The following is a 19,085-nucleotide window of genomic DNA, read 5'->3' on the forward strand; positions in this document are numbered from 1 at the left end:
CCATATTTTCTCAGATGCCTCTGAGCAAGCCTACGGAGCTGTAGCTTACCTACGTACCGTTGACCCAGCGGGCCAGACCTACCTGTCCTTCCTTATCGCTCGTTCCCGTGTTACCCCTAAAAGAGTGCATTCCATACCTAGGTTGGAGCTTTGTGGGAGCTTAGTTGCAGCACAGCTTGCGAAGTTGCTGGCCAACGAGTTGACCTTGACCATCCAGTCTACTGTTCTGTGGACCGATTCTACCACGGTTCTTCAGTGGTTGAAGTCTGAATCCTGTCGGTACCGTGTCTTCGTTGGCAATAGGATTGCAGAGATTCAGGAGCTTACCGCTCAGTGCTCTTGGCGCTATGTTAGATCTGCTGATAACCCTGCCGATGATATCACGAAAGGGAGATCTCTTTCCTACCTTGCCACCCCAAACCGATGGTCCCAGGGACCCCCTTTCCTTCTTCTTGACCCTCGGGAATGGCCAGTCCTTCCTACTCCTGAGCCTGGTGAGGATCCAGCGGAGTTGCGAAAGTCTACCTTCTGTGGAGTTATTGCCTCACCTAGCACCTGCAGTCACCCAGATAGATGGAATTATCCCACTTGGTTAGACCTGCTGGATGTCACTGCCCGAGACCTTCAAGGTGACCCAGATCCTGACATCGTTCCAACGGCCACAGATTATAGTCAAGCGGAAGTCCATGTCCTTAAGCAGGTCCAAAAGGAATCCTTCCCTGAAGATTACCACCTGTTAGAATCAGGGAAGTCAGTTAAACCTAGTAGCCGTCTAGTTGCCTTGGCCCCTGAGATGGATCCTTCTAGTGGATTGATTAGAGTTGGTGGTCGTTTGAGGAGAGTGGCTGACCTCGCAGATTCCGTTCTACATCCTGTAGTCCTAGACCCGAAGCATCCAGTGACTCGCCTGATCATTCGCCATCATGACACCCAGCTGCATCATCCTGGATCAGAGCGGCTGTTTGCTGAAATAAGGAGATGCTATTGGATCCTGCGAGGCCGTGAAGCTGTTCGACGGTTCCAGCATACCTGTCCGGAATGTTGTCGGTGGAGATCCCAACCTTCGGTGCCTCAGATGTCTGATTTACCTTCTGCCCGCCTTCAGCTTTACAAGCCTGCCTTCCATTCATGTGGGATGGATTGCTTTGGTCCTTTCCTAATCAAGATTGGAAGACGTACGGAGAAGCGCTGGGGTATTCTCTTTAAGTGTCTCACCACGAGGGCCGTGCACCTAGACTTACTCCCTAGCCTGGATACTGATTCCTTCCTCATGGCCCTTAGGAGGTTCATCGCGAGGAGAGGCACCCCAGCGCAGTTATGGTCAGACCGAGGGACCAACTTCCGAGGAGGCGAGCGGGAGTTGCGTGAAGCGTATGCTACCTTAGCTCCTGACTTGCAGCGTCATCTTGCTCGCCAGAAGATCCACTTCTGCTTTAATCCCCCATCAGCCCCTCACTTTGGTGGAGTTTGGGAGAGGGAGGTGAGATCTGTCAAGTCAGCATTGTACACTGTCTTGGGTTCCCAGTCGGTTCCTGAAGAGGTCCTGATGACAACTCTGTTGGAAGTTGAGGCTATCCTTAACTCAAAACCCCTGGGTTATGTATCCTCCGACGTGGCCGATAGTGACCCAGTGACCCCTAGTAGTCTCCTCATGGGGCGGCCTGATGGATCGTTGCCTCAAGTCATCTACCCAGAATCTGAGATGCTAAGTCGCAGAAGATGGAGGCATTCCCAGATCCTGGCAGATCGATTCTGGTCCAGATTCATCCGTGATTACCTCCCCAACTTACAGACCAGACACAAGTGGCAAGCCTCACCTCCTGACCTATGCGAGCATACCTGCGTCATGATTGTGGACCCTCAGTTGCCCCGAGGTTTATGGCCTGTAGGGAAAGTCGTTCAGACACACCGGAGTCCTGATGGCCATATCAGATCAGCAGATGTGCAGATCAAGGGTCAGATCTATACTAGACCAGTTGCCCGCCTGGTTGTCCTACCACCCTTGCCTTCAGATGATCCTGGAGTTCCTAACCCTCCTGAATAGAGTCGCCTTTCTTGAATACAAAGATGCTTCTCATCTTTGGGGGCGGCTGTTGTAAAGGCTCCTTTAAGAGAGGGCTTTTATTTTGACATCATATCTCACTTTCGGGCTGAGGAGTCTGGTGCGATAATCTGCCGTTGCCTGCTGAACTTAAATGGTCCGCTAGCCGTCGCTGAAAGGACATTTATTCCTGTTAAATTGTATTTGCTGCAGCAGTTCCCAAGGTGTTAGTCATTGACCTACAAGTAAGCCTGTTTGCCTTATTTTGGTGTTTATTGAGATCGGTACTGAGTTATTTATAACTTTGTCACTCTGACATGTCTAAACATGCCCTCAGCCGATGTTTCTGTTAGATTAGCTGAATAATGCTGTTCCATATGTGATTATTTCTTCTTTATTGAGATGTATATCACTGCCTTTGTTGATATAATACCTTTGTTATGTGATTTTGGTTATTTTGAGCTGTTTATATCAGACGAACGATTACACTCGGATGTGCCGCGATATCCATATATGGAGTGTGTATCATGTTAAATGACCGTGTACAGCTTAATGCACCATGTGATGCCTTCATTTCCTTCTTTGGATTGTATATTTGTATATTTCATGGTTTATTATATATATGCCAAGCTAGAAAGTTATTCATTATTCTTTATTGTATTTTTTGTTTCAGACTAATGCCTCTACTGCCTGTAATAGATACCTCTGCAGCTTATCCTTTATAAATACACCACCTAAAAAACTATTTACCTGTCTCCTCATCCTTATACAACTGTGCTCTGACCGGCACCCAGAGGGGTTCACTCATCTAATAACTAACCAGATCCTGTCAGTTAAAAGTACATAACAGGCGTGACGTTTCCGACAAACGTGCACTAGGCGGTTAGCGAATCACTACACACTGGGCCAGCTAACCAATCTGAGCCCATTGCGTATTTTTGAGGGACCGGCTTCATAGAACCCGGAAACCATCAGACCGTTTTACAAGGAGGACAGAGCAGTGTAGAATAAAGGGAAAATATATGAAAAATAATGCAATTTTTTTAAAAACGAAGCAGGAACACATGTTACAGTGCACCCCATAAACACAATCAAGCCTTCGAAAGAATGTGTTTTACCACCCCTTTAAATAAACACAAAAAAGAGACGAAAAATCCGAAGTTTCAGTAAGTTTACTTTTGCTGTTTAAATAAATGTTCAGTGATATCTTCCAAAGATATTTAAATTTTGGCACAATTTTTTTCTCTAAATAATGTTGATATGGAAACTAGTAAATACACTAAGTTTCATTATGCTGGCATGTGCGGAACGTTTTAAACAATGTGTTATAACTAACCTGCGTTGTGCCCCGCTCACCCCTACTCGACTAACACTCTAGTCTATTGAGAGTTAGTAGACATGTAGGTGCAACCATGCAATGTTTCTTATAGTCAGTAGAAAGAACATCAAAATAAAGTGAAACTGAAAATGAATAATCCGTTTTAGTTAACCTTGTAATCATCACATTACAGATGTCTATAACTTTGTGGTTTGCTTTTCCTTTGCATGAGTGACAGGTTGAATTTTAAAGAATAATGTGCCTGGATAAATCATTTACAATAAATACGGCAACATTCCATTAAAAAATTTTTCATTTTGATTTCATGGTGTTTCTAATAGAAGTAGAAACGGGCATTTTTATTGCACATTGAGTGGTAACAGCAATTATATCATATGTCCTCTAGATGGCACCATAAACCTTCTTGTCTATATTACCCGTACAATTGGTTTGACAGGTATCAACAGTTTATTCAATACATTAAAGCAGTCTAAACCTTTTTCTTTTTTTTCTTGTAAAAGCTCAAATGCCCAGTGCTCAGTCAGCACTCACCTCTGGGGCGTTTGGTGTTGGTGGAGAGTTTTTCTTGCCCTTGTCATCCACAGGGAGCACAGAGGAAACAGCCTTAAGAACTGTAGCCCCCTCTTTGTAACCCTATCCGAATATTAATACCCATCAAATCCTGCTGGGAATATTTCCCTACTTTCCTGGTGTCGAAAAGAATAACTTGATTTTCTCATTGCATTCCTTCGCCTGTTGAACCAACAGCGGTCTGAGGCCGTGTTAGGGAGGGTGCTGAGAGTCAACAGCCACTGCGGTGGCATCCAACTTTCAATTCCCATCGAAAATACGCAAGCCTTTAGAGGTCAAACTGTAAACGCATAGGGGAAAATAGAAAATTATTTATTTATTACAAAAATATTATTAAAATACACTTACACGAGCACCAAAGTAAAAATCGCAGCATGCAGTATCTCAGATAAACATGTTCTCACATTTATAGTTTAAGAGATTTGTATATCGGCTCACAAGGGGTTTCTAAAGACCTGCTGATGAACTGACTAGCTTTGGTTTTCATCTGAAAATATATTATCATAATGCCATGTTAACTGCTCAAATATAAAATAGTTTCCTCGATTGTAACTAGCAAACAGTGAGATTGCATTGACATAGAGAGGGTACGTTACGTAATACTGCAATTATCAGAAAGTTGAGCTGAATACATACACACAAAGCACCTTTTAATGGTAATACAACAGAAGCCCTTGCCCCCTTTCCATTTAGTCATCCATCTAGTGTCCCTGACATTTCCTTGCATAATTTCTTTACAATATAATGTTGCGAAACAAAAACGAACAAACAACACAAAAGAAAACACCACATTTTAGCTAATTCACTGACATTTTTCAGAACACATTGTAAACAGGGCCGCCAGTATTCTTAACACATATCATCACAGTTTCTCCAAATATAAAATATCTCCACTCTACTTCCTGTGTAATGCTTGGCTTTGGAATAGCAAAAAGGTCCAAGTATTGTTCTTGGACTGTTAGCACTTGCTCGGGTTGCTTTGATTCACTGTTGTTGGATTTTGAACTCCAAAGAACCTAAAGGAAGATCGAGGTCCACTGCAGCTCAACTGAGTGCGAGACATTTTCCTTGACCTGAGACATTCCAAGGTAAATGGGCTCCATCAGAACTCCTCCACGCTTGTGTTCGGGTCATTCTCGTGCAGTCCTACAGTACGGTTGTGGTCCTCAAGTGGTGGCCCTTAGCTCATGAAAACAGAGGCAGCAGCATTGGTCACCTGATGGTAACCTGTTAACACTGGTAATGGAAATGCTGGTGCACTTTTCCCTCCATGTGCGCATGGGAGTGTGTGTGGGTGTGTGTGTGCATGTCTGTGTAGACCTTGGTATAAATCTTTGGTGGACCGCTGAGAGCTGGGGGCCCTGTTCCCATAAGTCTCTGGTTGGGCAGGTCAGGGTTGATGGCGCTTGGCATGCTGGGCTCCTTGTCAGGAATGTGATGGTCTCGATAGGTCGTCGGTCGGGGAGGCAAAGCGCTCTGGCGTCTGCGGCTGTGGCACAACCAGAGCACGATGGTGCCTACGATGAGCAGGGCAGCAGCTGGGATCCCAATGATCAGCGGCCAGGGAAGACCGGGGCTGATGTGGCGTGGAATCACATCTTTTTCCACCTTGGGATCTGTAAACGAACACTGCCATTATTGAAATAAAACTGATATAGCAATATGGCTTAGTGCGATTTAATGAAGTAAATATACATTCTTCTGAATTCCGAGCATGGTTGCCATCCGTCCTGTAAAATACGGAATCGTCCCGTATTTACAAGCAAAATGACACGTTCCGTATCAAACCAATATGGGACGCGATTTGGTCCGCTCATAGTTCAATAAACACATACGGATTTTGCAGTGTGGAGAATACTGATAGCAAATATAAAGAAATCAATTTCACAATAAGTAGTAGAGAAGCTCATTTGCGCGTGATTGTGTTTTAGTGGCTTTGTTGCCATTGAGGTGGAGTCTCGAGAACACGCTGTAAACTTGCACGGTTTTTTAAAGACATGTCGAGCTTGCGTCGGGTCCACTGTTTGAACGCAAGAGGATCTCCAGATATAGATATAGGGCTGAATAAGGTGTCAATAAGGTATCAAAAAGGGTCGTGAATGGGTGTCTCTTATTTTGCCACACTGAACCCTAATTCAGAGGGAAGTGTGTCATTTACGCATGTGTAATTCATGATACAGTGTTTCAGAGCCACATAATGCCTAGCCATTCTGAGACGTTGTGAGCTGTATGCGTGTAAATAAACATTCAGTGCCTTAACTTTGAAACCGAGCTTCATTCTGAAACCGGCAGTGCATTTATTTGTTTGCCAGGACCCCGTCAAAATAAAATCTTGATGGCATTTTTAGAAATAATTCTCAACCAAAGGGCCAGAGCTCACTAGTGGTCTTCAACAAACTTCCAAGATGGCCATGAAAATAAGCGATTCGAATACATATTTCTAGGTATGTCAAGCTCTAAAATACTTTGAGTTGAATTTGTGTGTGTGTTTGGGGGAGGGGTGGGTTCAGATATATTGTTGTGGACAATGGAGGTGCATTTAAGTTAAAAAAGTTAAGATCCACTGTTCTATAGTCAGAATTGGTCAAAAACTGTGCGAATGTGGCCTATGAAAATTCAAGTGGAAAGAGATATTTTGTAAAGAGTAAACCCAAGTACGAACACCTACATTTAAAAAATTCTTCTGATTAAAAAGTAATTTCTCTGCTTTTTTCATTTTCTTTGGAGATGCACTCCCCAGCAGTGATGCCAGTAACGCGTTACTTAGTAACGCGTTACCCTAATCTGACCACTTTTTCCAGTAACGAGTAATCTAACGCGTTACTATTTCCAAAGCAGTAATCAGATTAAAGTAACTTATCCAAGTCACTGTGCGTTACTATTTTTGTCATTTTCCTTACTAAAAATATATATTTTTGCTTTCTTGTTGAGTCTCAGCAGGGGTTTTCCTGCATAGAGGAGAATTACGAGGCAGCCACTCCGTCTCAAGACAGGCAGTCACTTGCTCAGATTAGGCATGTCGTGATCATAAATAATCATCAGAAATATATATTGTCACATTATCCTTCAGCAATCATTATTCACATATTATTATTTGCTAGCAGCCTACAAAGTCATCTAAAGCCATTCCATAGCTGAATGTATGTCTTTCCTCCGCTGTACGTTAGCTCAATCATTCTCCGTTCAGCAAAACTGCGCGTCGCGTTCGGTTCCAGTCAGCAGCTGCTCGGTAAAGCTCACTCCATATGAAATATTCCCGTTATAATACTTGATATGTTGATAAAATAATTTATCTTGCTGGAGTTTATCTAGCGGTTTCTGAAAGATGTTGTGCTCGAGCTACCCAGGTGACAACACAAGGACTATTAATCAGCATCACACGCACAATAACCGGAATTTAAAACTGTGAAGAAACAAATAATCAGTGAATGTTTGGACCGATATAGGCTACATAGTAGACTAGGATTTGTGCGCTCAACGCTCATCTTCTCTTTATGCCGTGAACTTTTCAATGTGCACTCGCGCTGCACTGCACACTCTGATTCCATGTTGCTTTAAGCGCATCATTCTGCACACGGGATGCGCATAAGCGCTTTGTTGCCGCTCTGTTTTGAAGCGTTTCATATATTTTCATAGTTTTGTGCACTTAAAGATTATTAAAAAATATATTGTTCTCACGTATCGATCATATAATTGTTGTCCCTTTACAGAGCTGCACATCAGGTTTACAATAAACTATAAATCTTGTAATTTTATATTATTTGTGTAGGCCCATATAATTATTTATATTCATATATAAATATAAATTAAAAAAATAAATTTAAATTGTTTTTCATAAATGTATTTAATAAGAACACAAAGTAATTTGTACCTTTTCATTAACATGTTTAGATTTTATAAAATTAGTCAAAATATTTTTTTTGGAGATACAATTTCAGGAGATACATTGTTGACGTTACTATTAAAAATGCACTTTCCAATAAAGTGTTGGCAAAAATGGTTGTCATTTCTATGTTGAGGCTGCAGAGGTGTTGTCGGCAACTGATGAATGTAACTAATAAAGTAACTTGTAATCTAACTTAGTTACTTTTAAAATCAAGTAATCTGTAAAGTAACTTAGTTACTTTTAAAATCAAGTAATCTGTAAAGTAACTAAGTTACTTTTTCAAAGTAACTGTGGCAACACTGCTCCCCAGCAAAATCACCCCAATCATTATAGAACTATTAATTCTTTCCAAATAAAACTATTCAAATCATCTGGTGAAACTTACTGTACATATATATATATATATATATATAGAAAACCAAAATATTGCAGTAATTTTTTCCCAATATCGTGCAATATCTAAATACATTTTAGATAATAAGTTGAGTTTTTCACCAAATACTAAAGCACTGTGTAAGAGGGGGCAACAGAGATTGTACTGTTTGAGGAAACTACGGTCTTTTTATGTGGATAAAACATTGATGTGTATGTTTTACAGATCTTATATTGCGTCTCTTATCTTTTTCATTACTGTGTTGGTTCAATTTCATAAACACGAAAAATAAGAACTGTCTGGAAAAAATAGTAAATCAGGGAAGTAAAATAATTGGCAAGAAGCAGATGAGTATGGCTCAGTTTTATCAAAGGCAGTTGTGTTGGGAAAAAAAGAGTATATTGATGAATAAGTCACACCCTATGCACCATGAGTTTCACCTCCTCCCCTCTGGTATTCGTTTTAGAACTCCTTTTAGCAAAACAAATCGGTTTAGACAGTCATTTATCCCTTCAGCTGTCAACATTTTAAATGTTAGGAAAAATGTTGTTTGATGATTTTGTGTTTTTTATATGTTTGTATTATGGTGTTGTCTTATGCTTGTATGCTGCAACCAAATTGCCCTCGGGAAATGAATAAAGATGAACTGAACTGAACTGAACCCTAATTTATTCACTGCAATATTAGTGCCGTAAAGCCACTTAGTTTGGATGGGAGAATTATAGGAACTGACCTGAGAGAACGGTGAGGTAGGCACTACGGAAGCTGTAGCCCATGGTATTAGCCCCTAGACAGATATACATTCCAGCATCCTCGTCGCGTGCCTTGATGATGGCTAGCTTGTTGAGGTAGGACCCGTCAGGTCTGGACCACACGTCCCCAGTGGGCAGCACCACAAAGTGCTGGCCTCCAACCTCCAGCGTGGAGTTATAGCGCCCCTCTGTGCCTGGGTCGACCCGCTTTAGCCACTGAATTACGGGCTTGACGTCACTGTGGACTTTACATTGGAACGAGGCTGTTCCACCAAACTCCACAGTTGTGTTGACAGGATGGGTACCAGTCAGAATGGGTTTGGAGTTGGTGCGCTCTGTAGAGAAAACCGATCAAAACTTAAAGTAACTTGAATATTCTGTCTGAACTACCATTAGATCACTTTGCACATTTGCAATTGAGTTCAGTGTAATGGTAAACAGAAACAGTGTTCAGAACCATTGTATAGCGATTAACTATTGAGTTGTGCCGTTAATGCATAACATACTGTATGTATAATATAATAAGTATAATATTGGTATAATTTCTGTTATACCAATAATTTTCAGTCAACTCTGAACGATCCACAACAATAAAAGTAGCAAAAAGTATTAATACATATTTTCTAATGCAAAATATATATTTATATATGATTTAAAATATATTAAAATGTATATATAAATATTTATATACATTTTAACACATATATTCCATGCTATGTTAACAATTCACTTTAGATATCACAACTAATATCACTCACTAATTATTTATTATTAAATGTATACATATATTTTAAAATGATATACACATATACATACACACATTGGGCTTCATTCATGAAACACGAGCAGAACAAATTTGAGCGTAAATTGTTCGTAAAGCCGGTCTGATGTAAATTTTCGGATTCACGAAAATGTTAGTATTTTCAAAATGTTAGTTGGTACGAAATAAATTTACACCTGCTCCCTACCACGTGTAAATGGTGCGTAAAACATTTGAACGTTCTGTGTTCTAATTTAGGCAAACTGATGACATTACATTTTGATGCACTATGTACCATAATAATATTTCAAGAGTTGATTTGCCCCGTCTTTTTTTTTATTGTTCAACGTTGGGTAATAGCATAGGGTAAGCGCTCACATCCATCACAGCGCTCGTCACTGTCACTTTTTACATGGCCGTCCAATCACAGTGGAGGAGGGGCGGGACAAAAACTACACCGACCAATCATCCCACTTGTACACCGACTGAACAACAATAATGGAAAAGTTAATACTGCTTTTTACTGCATTTTTTATATTCAGTAATATTCTTCAAAATGAGATACTAGTAACACATTACTGCCATGGTTATTCTGTATCATATTCATAGCAATCAAAGTATCTCAATTGAAAAAACGCTGCCCTTGAGAAGCGCTTTCAAGCACCACCAGAGGCCGTTTTCAGAAGAGCACCAGGCATTTTTATCGGGCTAAAATGCTTTGATGGACACATGATAGTTTAATATTTATTGCTAGGCATATGGCCAATTAGTCTCTTTAGCATTTATGTAATATACTGGAGCCAAACCTGAGAAAGAAGTCCAGAAGATTCCACAGCGTTCCTGGCCATGTCATTTGCAGTTGTAACTCATGGGCGGGGATTATGCTAATTATGAATGAGCGTTCACGCACGTCCTATTTACGAATGTTTGGAATTCATTAATATACACACGTTTAACTACCAAATCCGTGGTATACGAAGCGTTTGTGAATATGGAGGAGAGTTTTCGTAAATGTCCATTTTACGCGCAAATTACTTAAATAAGTCACATGCAACAAACATAAATTAATATATTTGCACTGGATAACAACAACAAAGTGGCAATTATTATACAATACGATATATAATTATTTATTATATTTAATTATTCGAAATATAGCAAACCACAAAAAAGTTTGTAATATATTATAAAATTAAATATTTATATATTATTAACAAATAGATAACATTGCTGCTAACAGTCCACATTGGCTACCAAACTCACCAATTACATCCACTTTGTAGGTGGCATTGATGTGTCCTGCTGCATTGGAGATGTGACAGGTATATTTGGCACTGTCCTGAGGCTGCAGGTTCTTCAGAGTCAGTGTCCACTGTGGCCGTTTACTCTGCTGAGGGCTGGGCAGCTGGCTATGGTCTTTCCACCATGTAATGACCGGTGTTGGATTGCCACTGGCCAGACACTTGAGACGCACCGAGCTGCCAACAGGCTGCTCTAGCACACGTCTGCGCATCTTTGTGGGCTGACTGAAGCGTGGCTTCACTGCGGAGGAAATAAAACATTTACAGCATGAGGTTACGGCTGGATGACAAAACATAATTCCGTTAGATAGTCACACATCAGTGATGAAATGATCTCTCTTAAGCTCTTTCAGGATGCTGGCACGAACACGGCCCATGCTGATGACCTCATGTGTTGCGTAACCCTTAGTGAAAGATGAGGAGGGTGTGTATCAGACAGTTGCTTACCCCATGGCTCTCCGGTGGGGTCGTGCATGGTGAGATCTGCGTTAGGTTCTGCTGCGTCTGGAGGAGGCTGGTTCTGTGTCACAGCTGCATCGTCTGAAAGACACAGTCCGAAGTTATGAAGCATAAGAAATCTTTACCGTTTCATCATGCTTCACTTCAGAATTCTACACATGTAGATTTAAATAATCAGTAGAAAGAGTGTGTCACATGTATGCTCTGTTTGCCTTAGTTCCCTAGTTAGACTCCTTGGCTGTTAATTCGTTTCTACACACCTGTTTCTGTTAATTAGCCCTGTGTATTTAATTCCTGAATTTCCTGTGTTTCTTTATTTGATCTGGTATCGTATGATCAGTATTCCTTGTTTATTTTATTCAAGACTGTTTTTGTTATTAATCTTCTTTGTCACACGCTTCATGACCGAGTGGAGGAAAGAGATTTCTCAGAATGAACTGTGCATTTCTATAAAATCTTATTTATAACATTAAAATACCCAGTGGTCCTTAAAGCATTTGGACACTTAGGCCGTGTGTCCACCAAAGCGTTTTTTCACGCAGCTGGCTGACGTATTCAATTGTTTTCAATGGGAGCGCCGCGTTTTGAGAACGGCATGAGCGTAACAAGGCGCTGAGCGAGTATTTCAAGCTCAAGCACTGAGCGTTCAGCGTTTTTTACTGGTTGCCGAGAGTTTAAGAATGTTCAACTTTGAGTAAAGCGCAACGCTCATCACTGTCACTTTTCACCCAGCCGTCCAAGGGGAGGAGGGGCGGGAAAAATACAACACCGACCAACCGCCACAATCTGCTCTGTACAACGTCAACAGATGATAACAAGCAGTATAATAACGGAACAAAATACTTTAAAACAAGAGCCAGAGCAAATACTTTACATTGTATCAGCATTTTAATATATAATATATACAGAAACAAACTATCTGTGAAATGAGATACTAGTAACTTCCGTGGATATTCCGTATCATAACAAGCAAAGAGTCTCAACTGAAAAAAAAGCTGCGCTGCCAAAACGCTCCCAAGCGCCCGCGGCGAGATGTTTTCAGCAGAGCGCCATAGCGTTTTCAGCCGGCTAAAAACGCTTTGGTGGACACAGGGCCTTAAGCCACACGTAAAAAGTCTCTGCATTAGATACCAAATACTGAACAACTCTGCAATTAGAAAGGGAAAAAACAACATCTAAAAAAGAAGTGATGTTTCAAATTATAAAACAATGTGAGCACATGTAAGCAAAAATGCATAAATATCTTTGCATTGGATAACAAAATATACAAAAATGGCAATTAGTATAAAATATATCTTTATATTAGGGTAAATATAAAACAATAGCCTCACTGTTCACAATTAAGACAAATATTTGGACACTTTCTGGTAGTCAAACTTTGTTGCAGAGTTAACAAGATTTTGCTAGAACGACAATTGATACAATCATAAAAACAACATTTGGTCTAGTTAGAAGTAAACAAAATGTCTAAGAAAAGTGTAGTTCTGAGAAAAGGTTCATTTGTTTTCAGGTGACATATGCTTTGACATTGTTAATATACAAATATTTTCTAATAAAATAGGATTTGTTTACAAATGATTTCAAGCAAATCTCTGCCACTCAGGGAGCAATTTATATGTCAGCTTGTTTCAGTGTCCGTGGATTAAATTCAGAATGAAAATATTTCTTTTTTTAAAGCATTTGTGAAAGTACTAAAATCTTATTTAACCCCAGTCTAACACGTCAATTCAAAAAATCCTCATGTTCTCAGGCCTAATTTAAGGGATAGTTTAGATATTGGTCCATAAATCAGCAGTCAGATGTTGCTCTAGCAATATGAGCTCTTTCATCTTCATACCCACTATTAATGTCTGCAAATGGTGTCATGTAAATCATGTTGAATGAGCGGGTCAATGCAAAGGCCAACACTTGGTGAGATTTATTTGTAGTGCTTTGAGAGCCAACAGAACCCCTCTGTGCAGAAAAAACGAACGATTTTGCTTGGAGATCAGTGGACTGTGAGGTGTGTAAAAGATTGTGTGTTTTGTTTCGGAACCAGTGACATTTTAGAACTCCATGGGAACGATAACCAGGTCGAACCGATGCAATATTTTGGACGGGTTTGTGCGCTGGGGGTGAGCAAACACTGCTATATTGTTTCTTCTCTCCGGTTTCCACACTGTTTAAGACACAACCCTGTGTTGACTTAACCCTGGACAGGAAACCAATTAACTGACTTTAACCTAAACTGTGCAGACAGAGCTGAGAGTGCTGCTTTGTTTGGGATGAATTTCTCTGGCTTGACTCACAGGAATGCACAGAGAACCCTCTCACTCCCCTGAATCCACAGCAGACCGATCTCCAGCACACACACACACACACACACACACACACACACACACACACGTGTACATGAGCCGAGCACAACATCTTTATGTACACAACATTACTTATTTTGGGCAATCCCAAATCAACAAGCCGCGAATCAACACCGTGGCAACAAATGGTTCTCACATGGGAAGGTGATGAAACTACTTAGTAAAATGCCTTCTGAATACTTTCCATAGTTCTGTTCAGTCAGCGTCATCAGTGGTTGGTACAGCTAGTACTTCACTTAAAAAGTGAACCAAATATTATACAATGTTACTCCCCCCCTCCTTCATGACACAGAATTGAACGGTAGTGTATATACAGGCTTTAAAGTTTGGGGTTAGTGATTTTTAATGTCTTTGACAGAAGTCTCTTATGCGCACCAAGGCTACATTTGTTTTATGAAATATTATTATAAATATGATGACAAAGATGAATTTTCATCATTACTCCAGTCTTCTGTCACATGATGCAGCAGTAAAATTTTATTTTACCTTCATGCATCTTTTTTTTATCAACACTTGAATGTTGAAGTTTAATTAAAAAAAAAATACTTTTTATTTTTTTTATCAAAGACTATGTCCAGATCGGAAAGAGAATGATGATCAAAACACAGATGGACACATGTTAGGCAGTTTTGAACTTACATGCTGTTTAATGTTTGATGATCGCATTATTTTATCACTGTCACTTGTTTGTGCTTCTTCTTCACCTGTGTTTTGATCTGGATATTTTGTACTATTTCAGAAGATGCATAATATCGCCACCTACAGTAAAACAGTGAAAACATATAGCCGGAAAATTCAGTTAATGGCAGGGAAAGAGTAAAGCTGATTTGAAGTAAATTCCTATGTACACTACCAGTGGACTAGCCTACCCAAAAATTCAGATACTCAGAATTAAGAACATATCGGTTTTCTTTATAAATCAATATTTTCAAACAATGTAAATTTAGAAGACTATGTGAAAAAAAGTATTTAATAGGCTATTCAGTCAAAAGAGTAAAAACAACTACAAGCCAAGTATACTTAGAATACTTCATCTTTTGATCGAGATAAACTTAAAAGTATAATTGAGTACAAGTATAGGCAAAAAATACTTAGATGTTTCTGTCAGTATAAGTCAAGTATACTTGAGTGCAATTTTAAGTATATTTCAGAAAGTACATAAAAAGTAGACTGAAAGTATATTCTTATTTTTAGTTTGAAAGAAGTATACTAATAGCACACTTGAATAAACAACTTTTTTGTAAGGAAAATTCTTTGTTGTAACTTTAGATCCATTTAATGCATGAAATTATTAATACATAAAAGTTAATAATTAATTATTGCTTCAAATAATTTTTTTATTAAATAAAAGTATTTATAAAAAAAAAAAAAACTACTGACCCCAAACGTTTGAATGGTAGTGTATTTTCCACATTACTGAACATGACGATGAAAGGAAAGCCTTCAAACTCTCTGTTTTTCTTTAGTTCATGCTGTCCTGAGGCTGTGTGTGTAGCTGCTGTGGAGAGTGCACCGCACCTTTGTCCCCGCTAATCCTTGTATGCTAAGCACAGGCCTTGCATGTTCAACACAGACATTCAGGCCAAAGCTAGCAGAAGTGTTTTCACCAGCTTTCAGTCCATTGTTACCTTTGGCCTTGGGGTGTAGGAGCAAAAGTAAGACCATTGCTGCTCTATTCAGCGGCAGCAGAGGGGAATCAGTGGAGCTTTAAGTGGGCTAAAGAGGTCTTACTGAGAGCCCAACTCCAGACTCTAGTTCTCTGAATTGTGAAGAGCAAGTTCTCTAAACAGGTGTCCAAAAAGACAGAGGTCTTCCTGACACAACATTTTAGAGCTGTATGTTTCTAATAGAGTGAATTCAGAGTTCACTTACTCTCAGTGAAGTTTTTGCACTGGTGGGGCAAGAAAAAAGAGGCAAAGGAGCTCTGAAGCTCTGAAGGACAGGGGCCTCCTTTTCCTCTGCAGCCCTACAGAGATTCATATAGAGAGGGGGTGCCCAAAGAAGGTGGCCTTGGTTGAGGTCCACAGGCAGCTCCACAGCTCAGCTTACAAATGATCTTCACGTGGACTCAGTGTTAATAAGGCTCACATATTATTTTTTCCAACTGGGATGAAGTTAAAAGCAACGCCTTCAAAAAGGTTCATTCTCCATTCATACCTGTGTGCAAACATACATTCCTGTAGATCTGCCATATAGAGCTCCACATGCTTGAAAAAAAATCAAAGCAAAACAAACATGGAATAGAAAGCAGGCCGAAACGTTTCTAGCGATTTTCACTGACGAGGGCGACATCTAAATAAAAGAAACATCAAAGGAAAAAAGGGTCTTACCTTTTTTTTTCTATAAAGGTCATAATGAAGATTGAAGATGGTGTAGAAACTTACTGAGTCGTTTGACTGAGAGTGATGCTGTGTTTTTAAGGTAATAGCCTATCACTAACTCAAACCATGTCTGTTCCAGTAAATCAAAAGAAAACACAGCCAATGCTGTTTACTATAGTGAGATTATAGTACTAGGAATGGAAAAGGTATGAGCTGGTATATTTTTTTTGTACAATAACACTTTTGAGTGCTTTCCAGCCCTTTGAGCTCTTCCAGTAATTTTGTTCTTGATGAAAACATTACAGAGTTCTAATCTTTCTTGAAAGAAGCTGTTGTGTTTTCATGTATTCAAATGTATTCAAAAATACTGGAGAAAGATGAGAGGAAAATACAAAGGAATAGACAGCTGTTAGAAAAGCAAGTGCTTATTCCTGCCAATAAAATCAAAACAAAGCAATCAAATCAGATGGGTAATGTAGATAAGCTTTCATGCTTTTAAGAAATATGATTTGATACCTCTATTTTTGTTTGCTTTACACATACATCTAATTTCCTTCTGTATATTTGGGATGGCATATCTCTATGAGTGCTGACTGAAGAGGCAAATTAGAGGCTGTTTGTACATTCACAGCAGGCAAAGACAGAGAGAAGCAGAGGAGAAAGGGTAATTAGAAGTCTCCTTGTATCTTTTATAGAGCCATAAGTGGTTTGCTGCAACAGTCATATGGTGACTCGGGAGGAAATTGGCCAAACCTAATGTGCCTGTGTTCTTTTCTTCTCTGTTGTGAGTGGAGTGGGCCCGGAGCATCCTGCAGAGAGCCCGGCCCAGCCTCTGGCCCTTCTAATGAGGTGGATGAAAGGCCCTTTAATGTGGCTCTCTGATGAAGGTGGGTAATTTGCATCCCTTTAGTTTAATTAAAACCTTCGCTCCCCCTGCAGCTCAAAGAAGGCTCCGTTGTATGCCATGAAACCAAAGCCATGATGTGATTAGGTTCTGGTTTGAATTGCACATAGAAGGAATAGCAGGGTGGGCATGAGATGCATCAGGGAAATACCAGAGTCAAAATATTCAGTGCATATACTGGATGCTATAATTTGATACTTGATGAATGTATCAAGTATCAAATTATGTCAGAGCATCTCCAAAACGGCAGCTCTTGTGGGGTGTTCCCGGTCTGCAGTGGTCAGTATCTATCAAAAGTGGCCCAAGGAAGGAACAGCTACCGTAGCTCTAATTGCTCAAGAAGTTAATGCTGGTTCTGATAGAAAGGTGTCAGAATACACAGTGCGTCACAGTTTTTTGGTTATGGGGCTGCATAGCTGCAGACCAGTCAGGGTGCCCAGTAGAGCCTTAGTGATGGCTGACCACAGCGGAGCGGAGGGAGTGTAGAGCCGAGGCAGAGCCAACGGGCTGACAGGCCGAGGGGGAGCAATGCACCTAGACGCAGGGAGTGAAGCCAGGGGATCCAACTCACAGAATCATGCTGGTGGTGAGGGCCAATGAGCTGGAATAAGCCAATGACACGGGTGGAGCTGTGAGGCAGGTAAGTCCAAGGAATTCCTGTGGTGAGGATGGTGATAATGGGGTGGGCAGGACATTGGTGGGACCGGGTTTTCCATGATGTAGAGTGTGGTGGACTGGGAATGGACGTGCTCAGTAGTGAGGACATTAATGGGAGCTGGCTCAGTGGTGAAATTGATAAGCCAGCGCTCCTCTACTGGCTCAACAGCGGACTGTCTTATCGGAGCTAACTCCTCAATGGACCTATCGATCGGTTCCAGCCTGGGGACGGATGAGGCGACCGGCTTTGGTTTTGTGGTGGACACTGTGGCTGGCTCTGTCTCCAGGGATGGAGGGGGCTCAGGCTTGTGGTCCGCAGAAGGTGCTGGCTGGAGCTCTGGTTCTGTGGTGGGCATGGGCTTCTTCTCTGGGTCCATCGTGGGAGATCTCTCTGCTTTACAAGACACTCCAGGCTGGGACGATGTGTTTTACATTTTTCAAAATATTAGAACGCTTTTAAACATTATTAATATCCCAGATTTTAAATGTGGACTCCACTATAGGCATGAACTGCTAATATACAAATGTTTATTCTAAGCAAAGGAATGATGAAATATGATCAAAATGATTATATCAAAATAGAATTATATTAAGAATAAATCAGCAGAAACAGTTTTTTTCTGCTTACATTTTCATCTTAATTACTTAATGTTCATTTCTGGCTTTCTGCTGCTAAAGTTACAGACTGTTGTTTCAAAAAAGTAAAAAAAAAATCATAATTACTTCAATACTTCAATCATTACTTCTGTCCAGCATGGCGTATGTGTATGATTGCCCTTACATAATAATACGACAAAAAGGTACTCCTTAAAAAGTCGGAATTTAATGCTGATATTTTCTTAGATTCTACATATCCACTTTTCAATAATCAATTAAGGGTTCACTTCTTTAAAGGATGATGTTTTTTTATTTTTATTAATGGATTTTTATAACTACTTAATTTAAATATGATGTAACAAGGTTGACTGACAGCTTGGAAACTGGAAGTTTTATTAGTTTCACTAAAACCTTGACTAAATGCTAGCTTTTATATTTCTTTATTTTTTCATTTTGCATATTTGTTCATTTGCGGTAAAGTAATTTTTGGTACACAAATGTATATAAAACACAAATGGCACCCGTTTTGTAGAATGACTATTAGCATCTAAAGAAAAGACTGGAATACAGTAGAATTTATTTGTCTGATGTCAAACACATCACAAAAAATGTCACCAGCCCTGGAAAATGCTCTTAAAGCCCTCATTTGATCACGCGTCACTCTAACACTGATGTAATTCGTAATTCTGATTATTTGTAATGTGACACGGAGCTTCACAACTTGAGCTCTCAAGAGCGTGTTTGTTTTATTTCTTTCATTGTAGGGAA

General features: G+C 40.1%; 1 protein-coding gene across 1 annotated transcript in view; it reads right to left on the bottom strand.

Annotated features, from left to right (window-relative positions):
- Positions 1–4,242: 4,242 nt before the first annotated feature.
- Positions 4,243–19,085, bottom strand: part of fgfrl1b (fibroblast growth factor receptor like 1b) — a 46,558-nt gene continuing 31,715 nt past the window's right edge. Inside the window, exons 4-7 of the mRNA XM_079838657.1 lie at positions 11,470–11,562; positions 10,985–11,263; positions 8,943–9,296; positions 4,243–5,566 (exon numbers count right to left, since the gene is read on the bottom strand). Coding sequence (XP_079694783.1) covers positions 5,181–5,566; positions 8,943–9,296; positions 10,985–11,263; positions 11,470–11,562 — 1,112 coding nt within the window. The 3' untranslated portion in view covers positions 4,243–5,180. The remainder of the gene's footprint in view (positions 5,567–8,942; positions 9,297–10,984; positions 11,264–11,469; positions 11,563–19,085) is intronic.

The sequence above is a fragment of the Gobio gobio genome (genome assembly GCF_949357685.1).
Source record: "Gobio gobio genome assembly, chromosome: 16".
NCBI classification, from domain to species: domain Eukaryota; kingdom Metazoa; phylum Chordata; class Actinopteri; order Cypriniformes; family Gobionidae; genus Gobio; species Gobio gobio.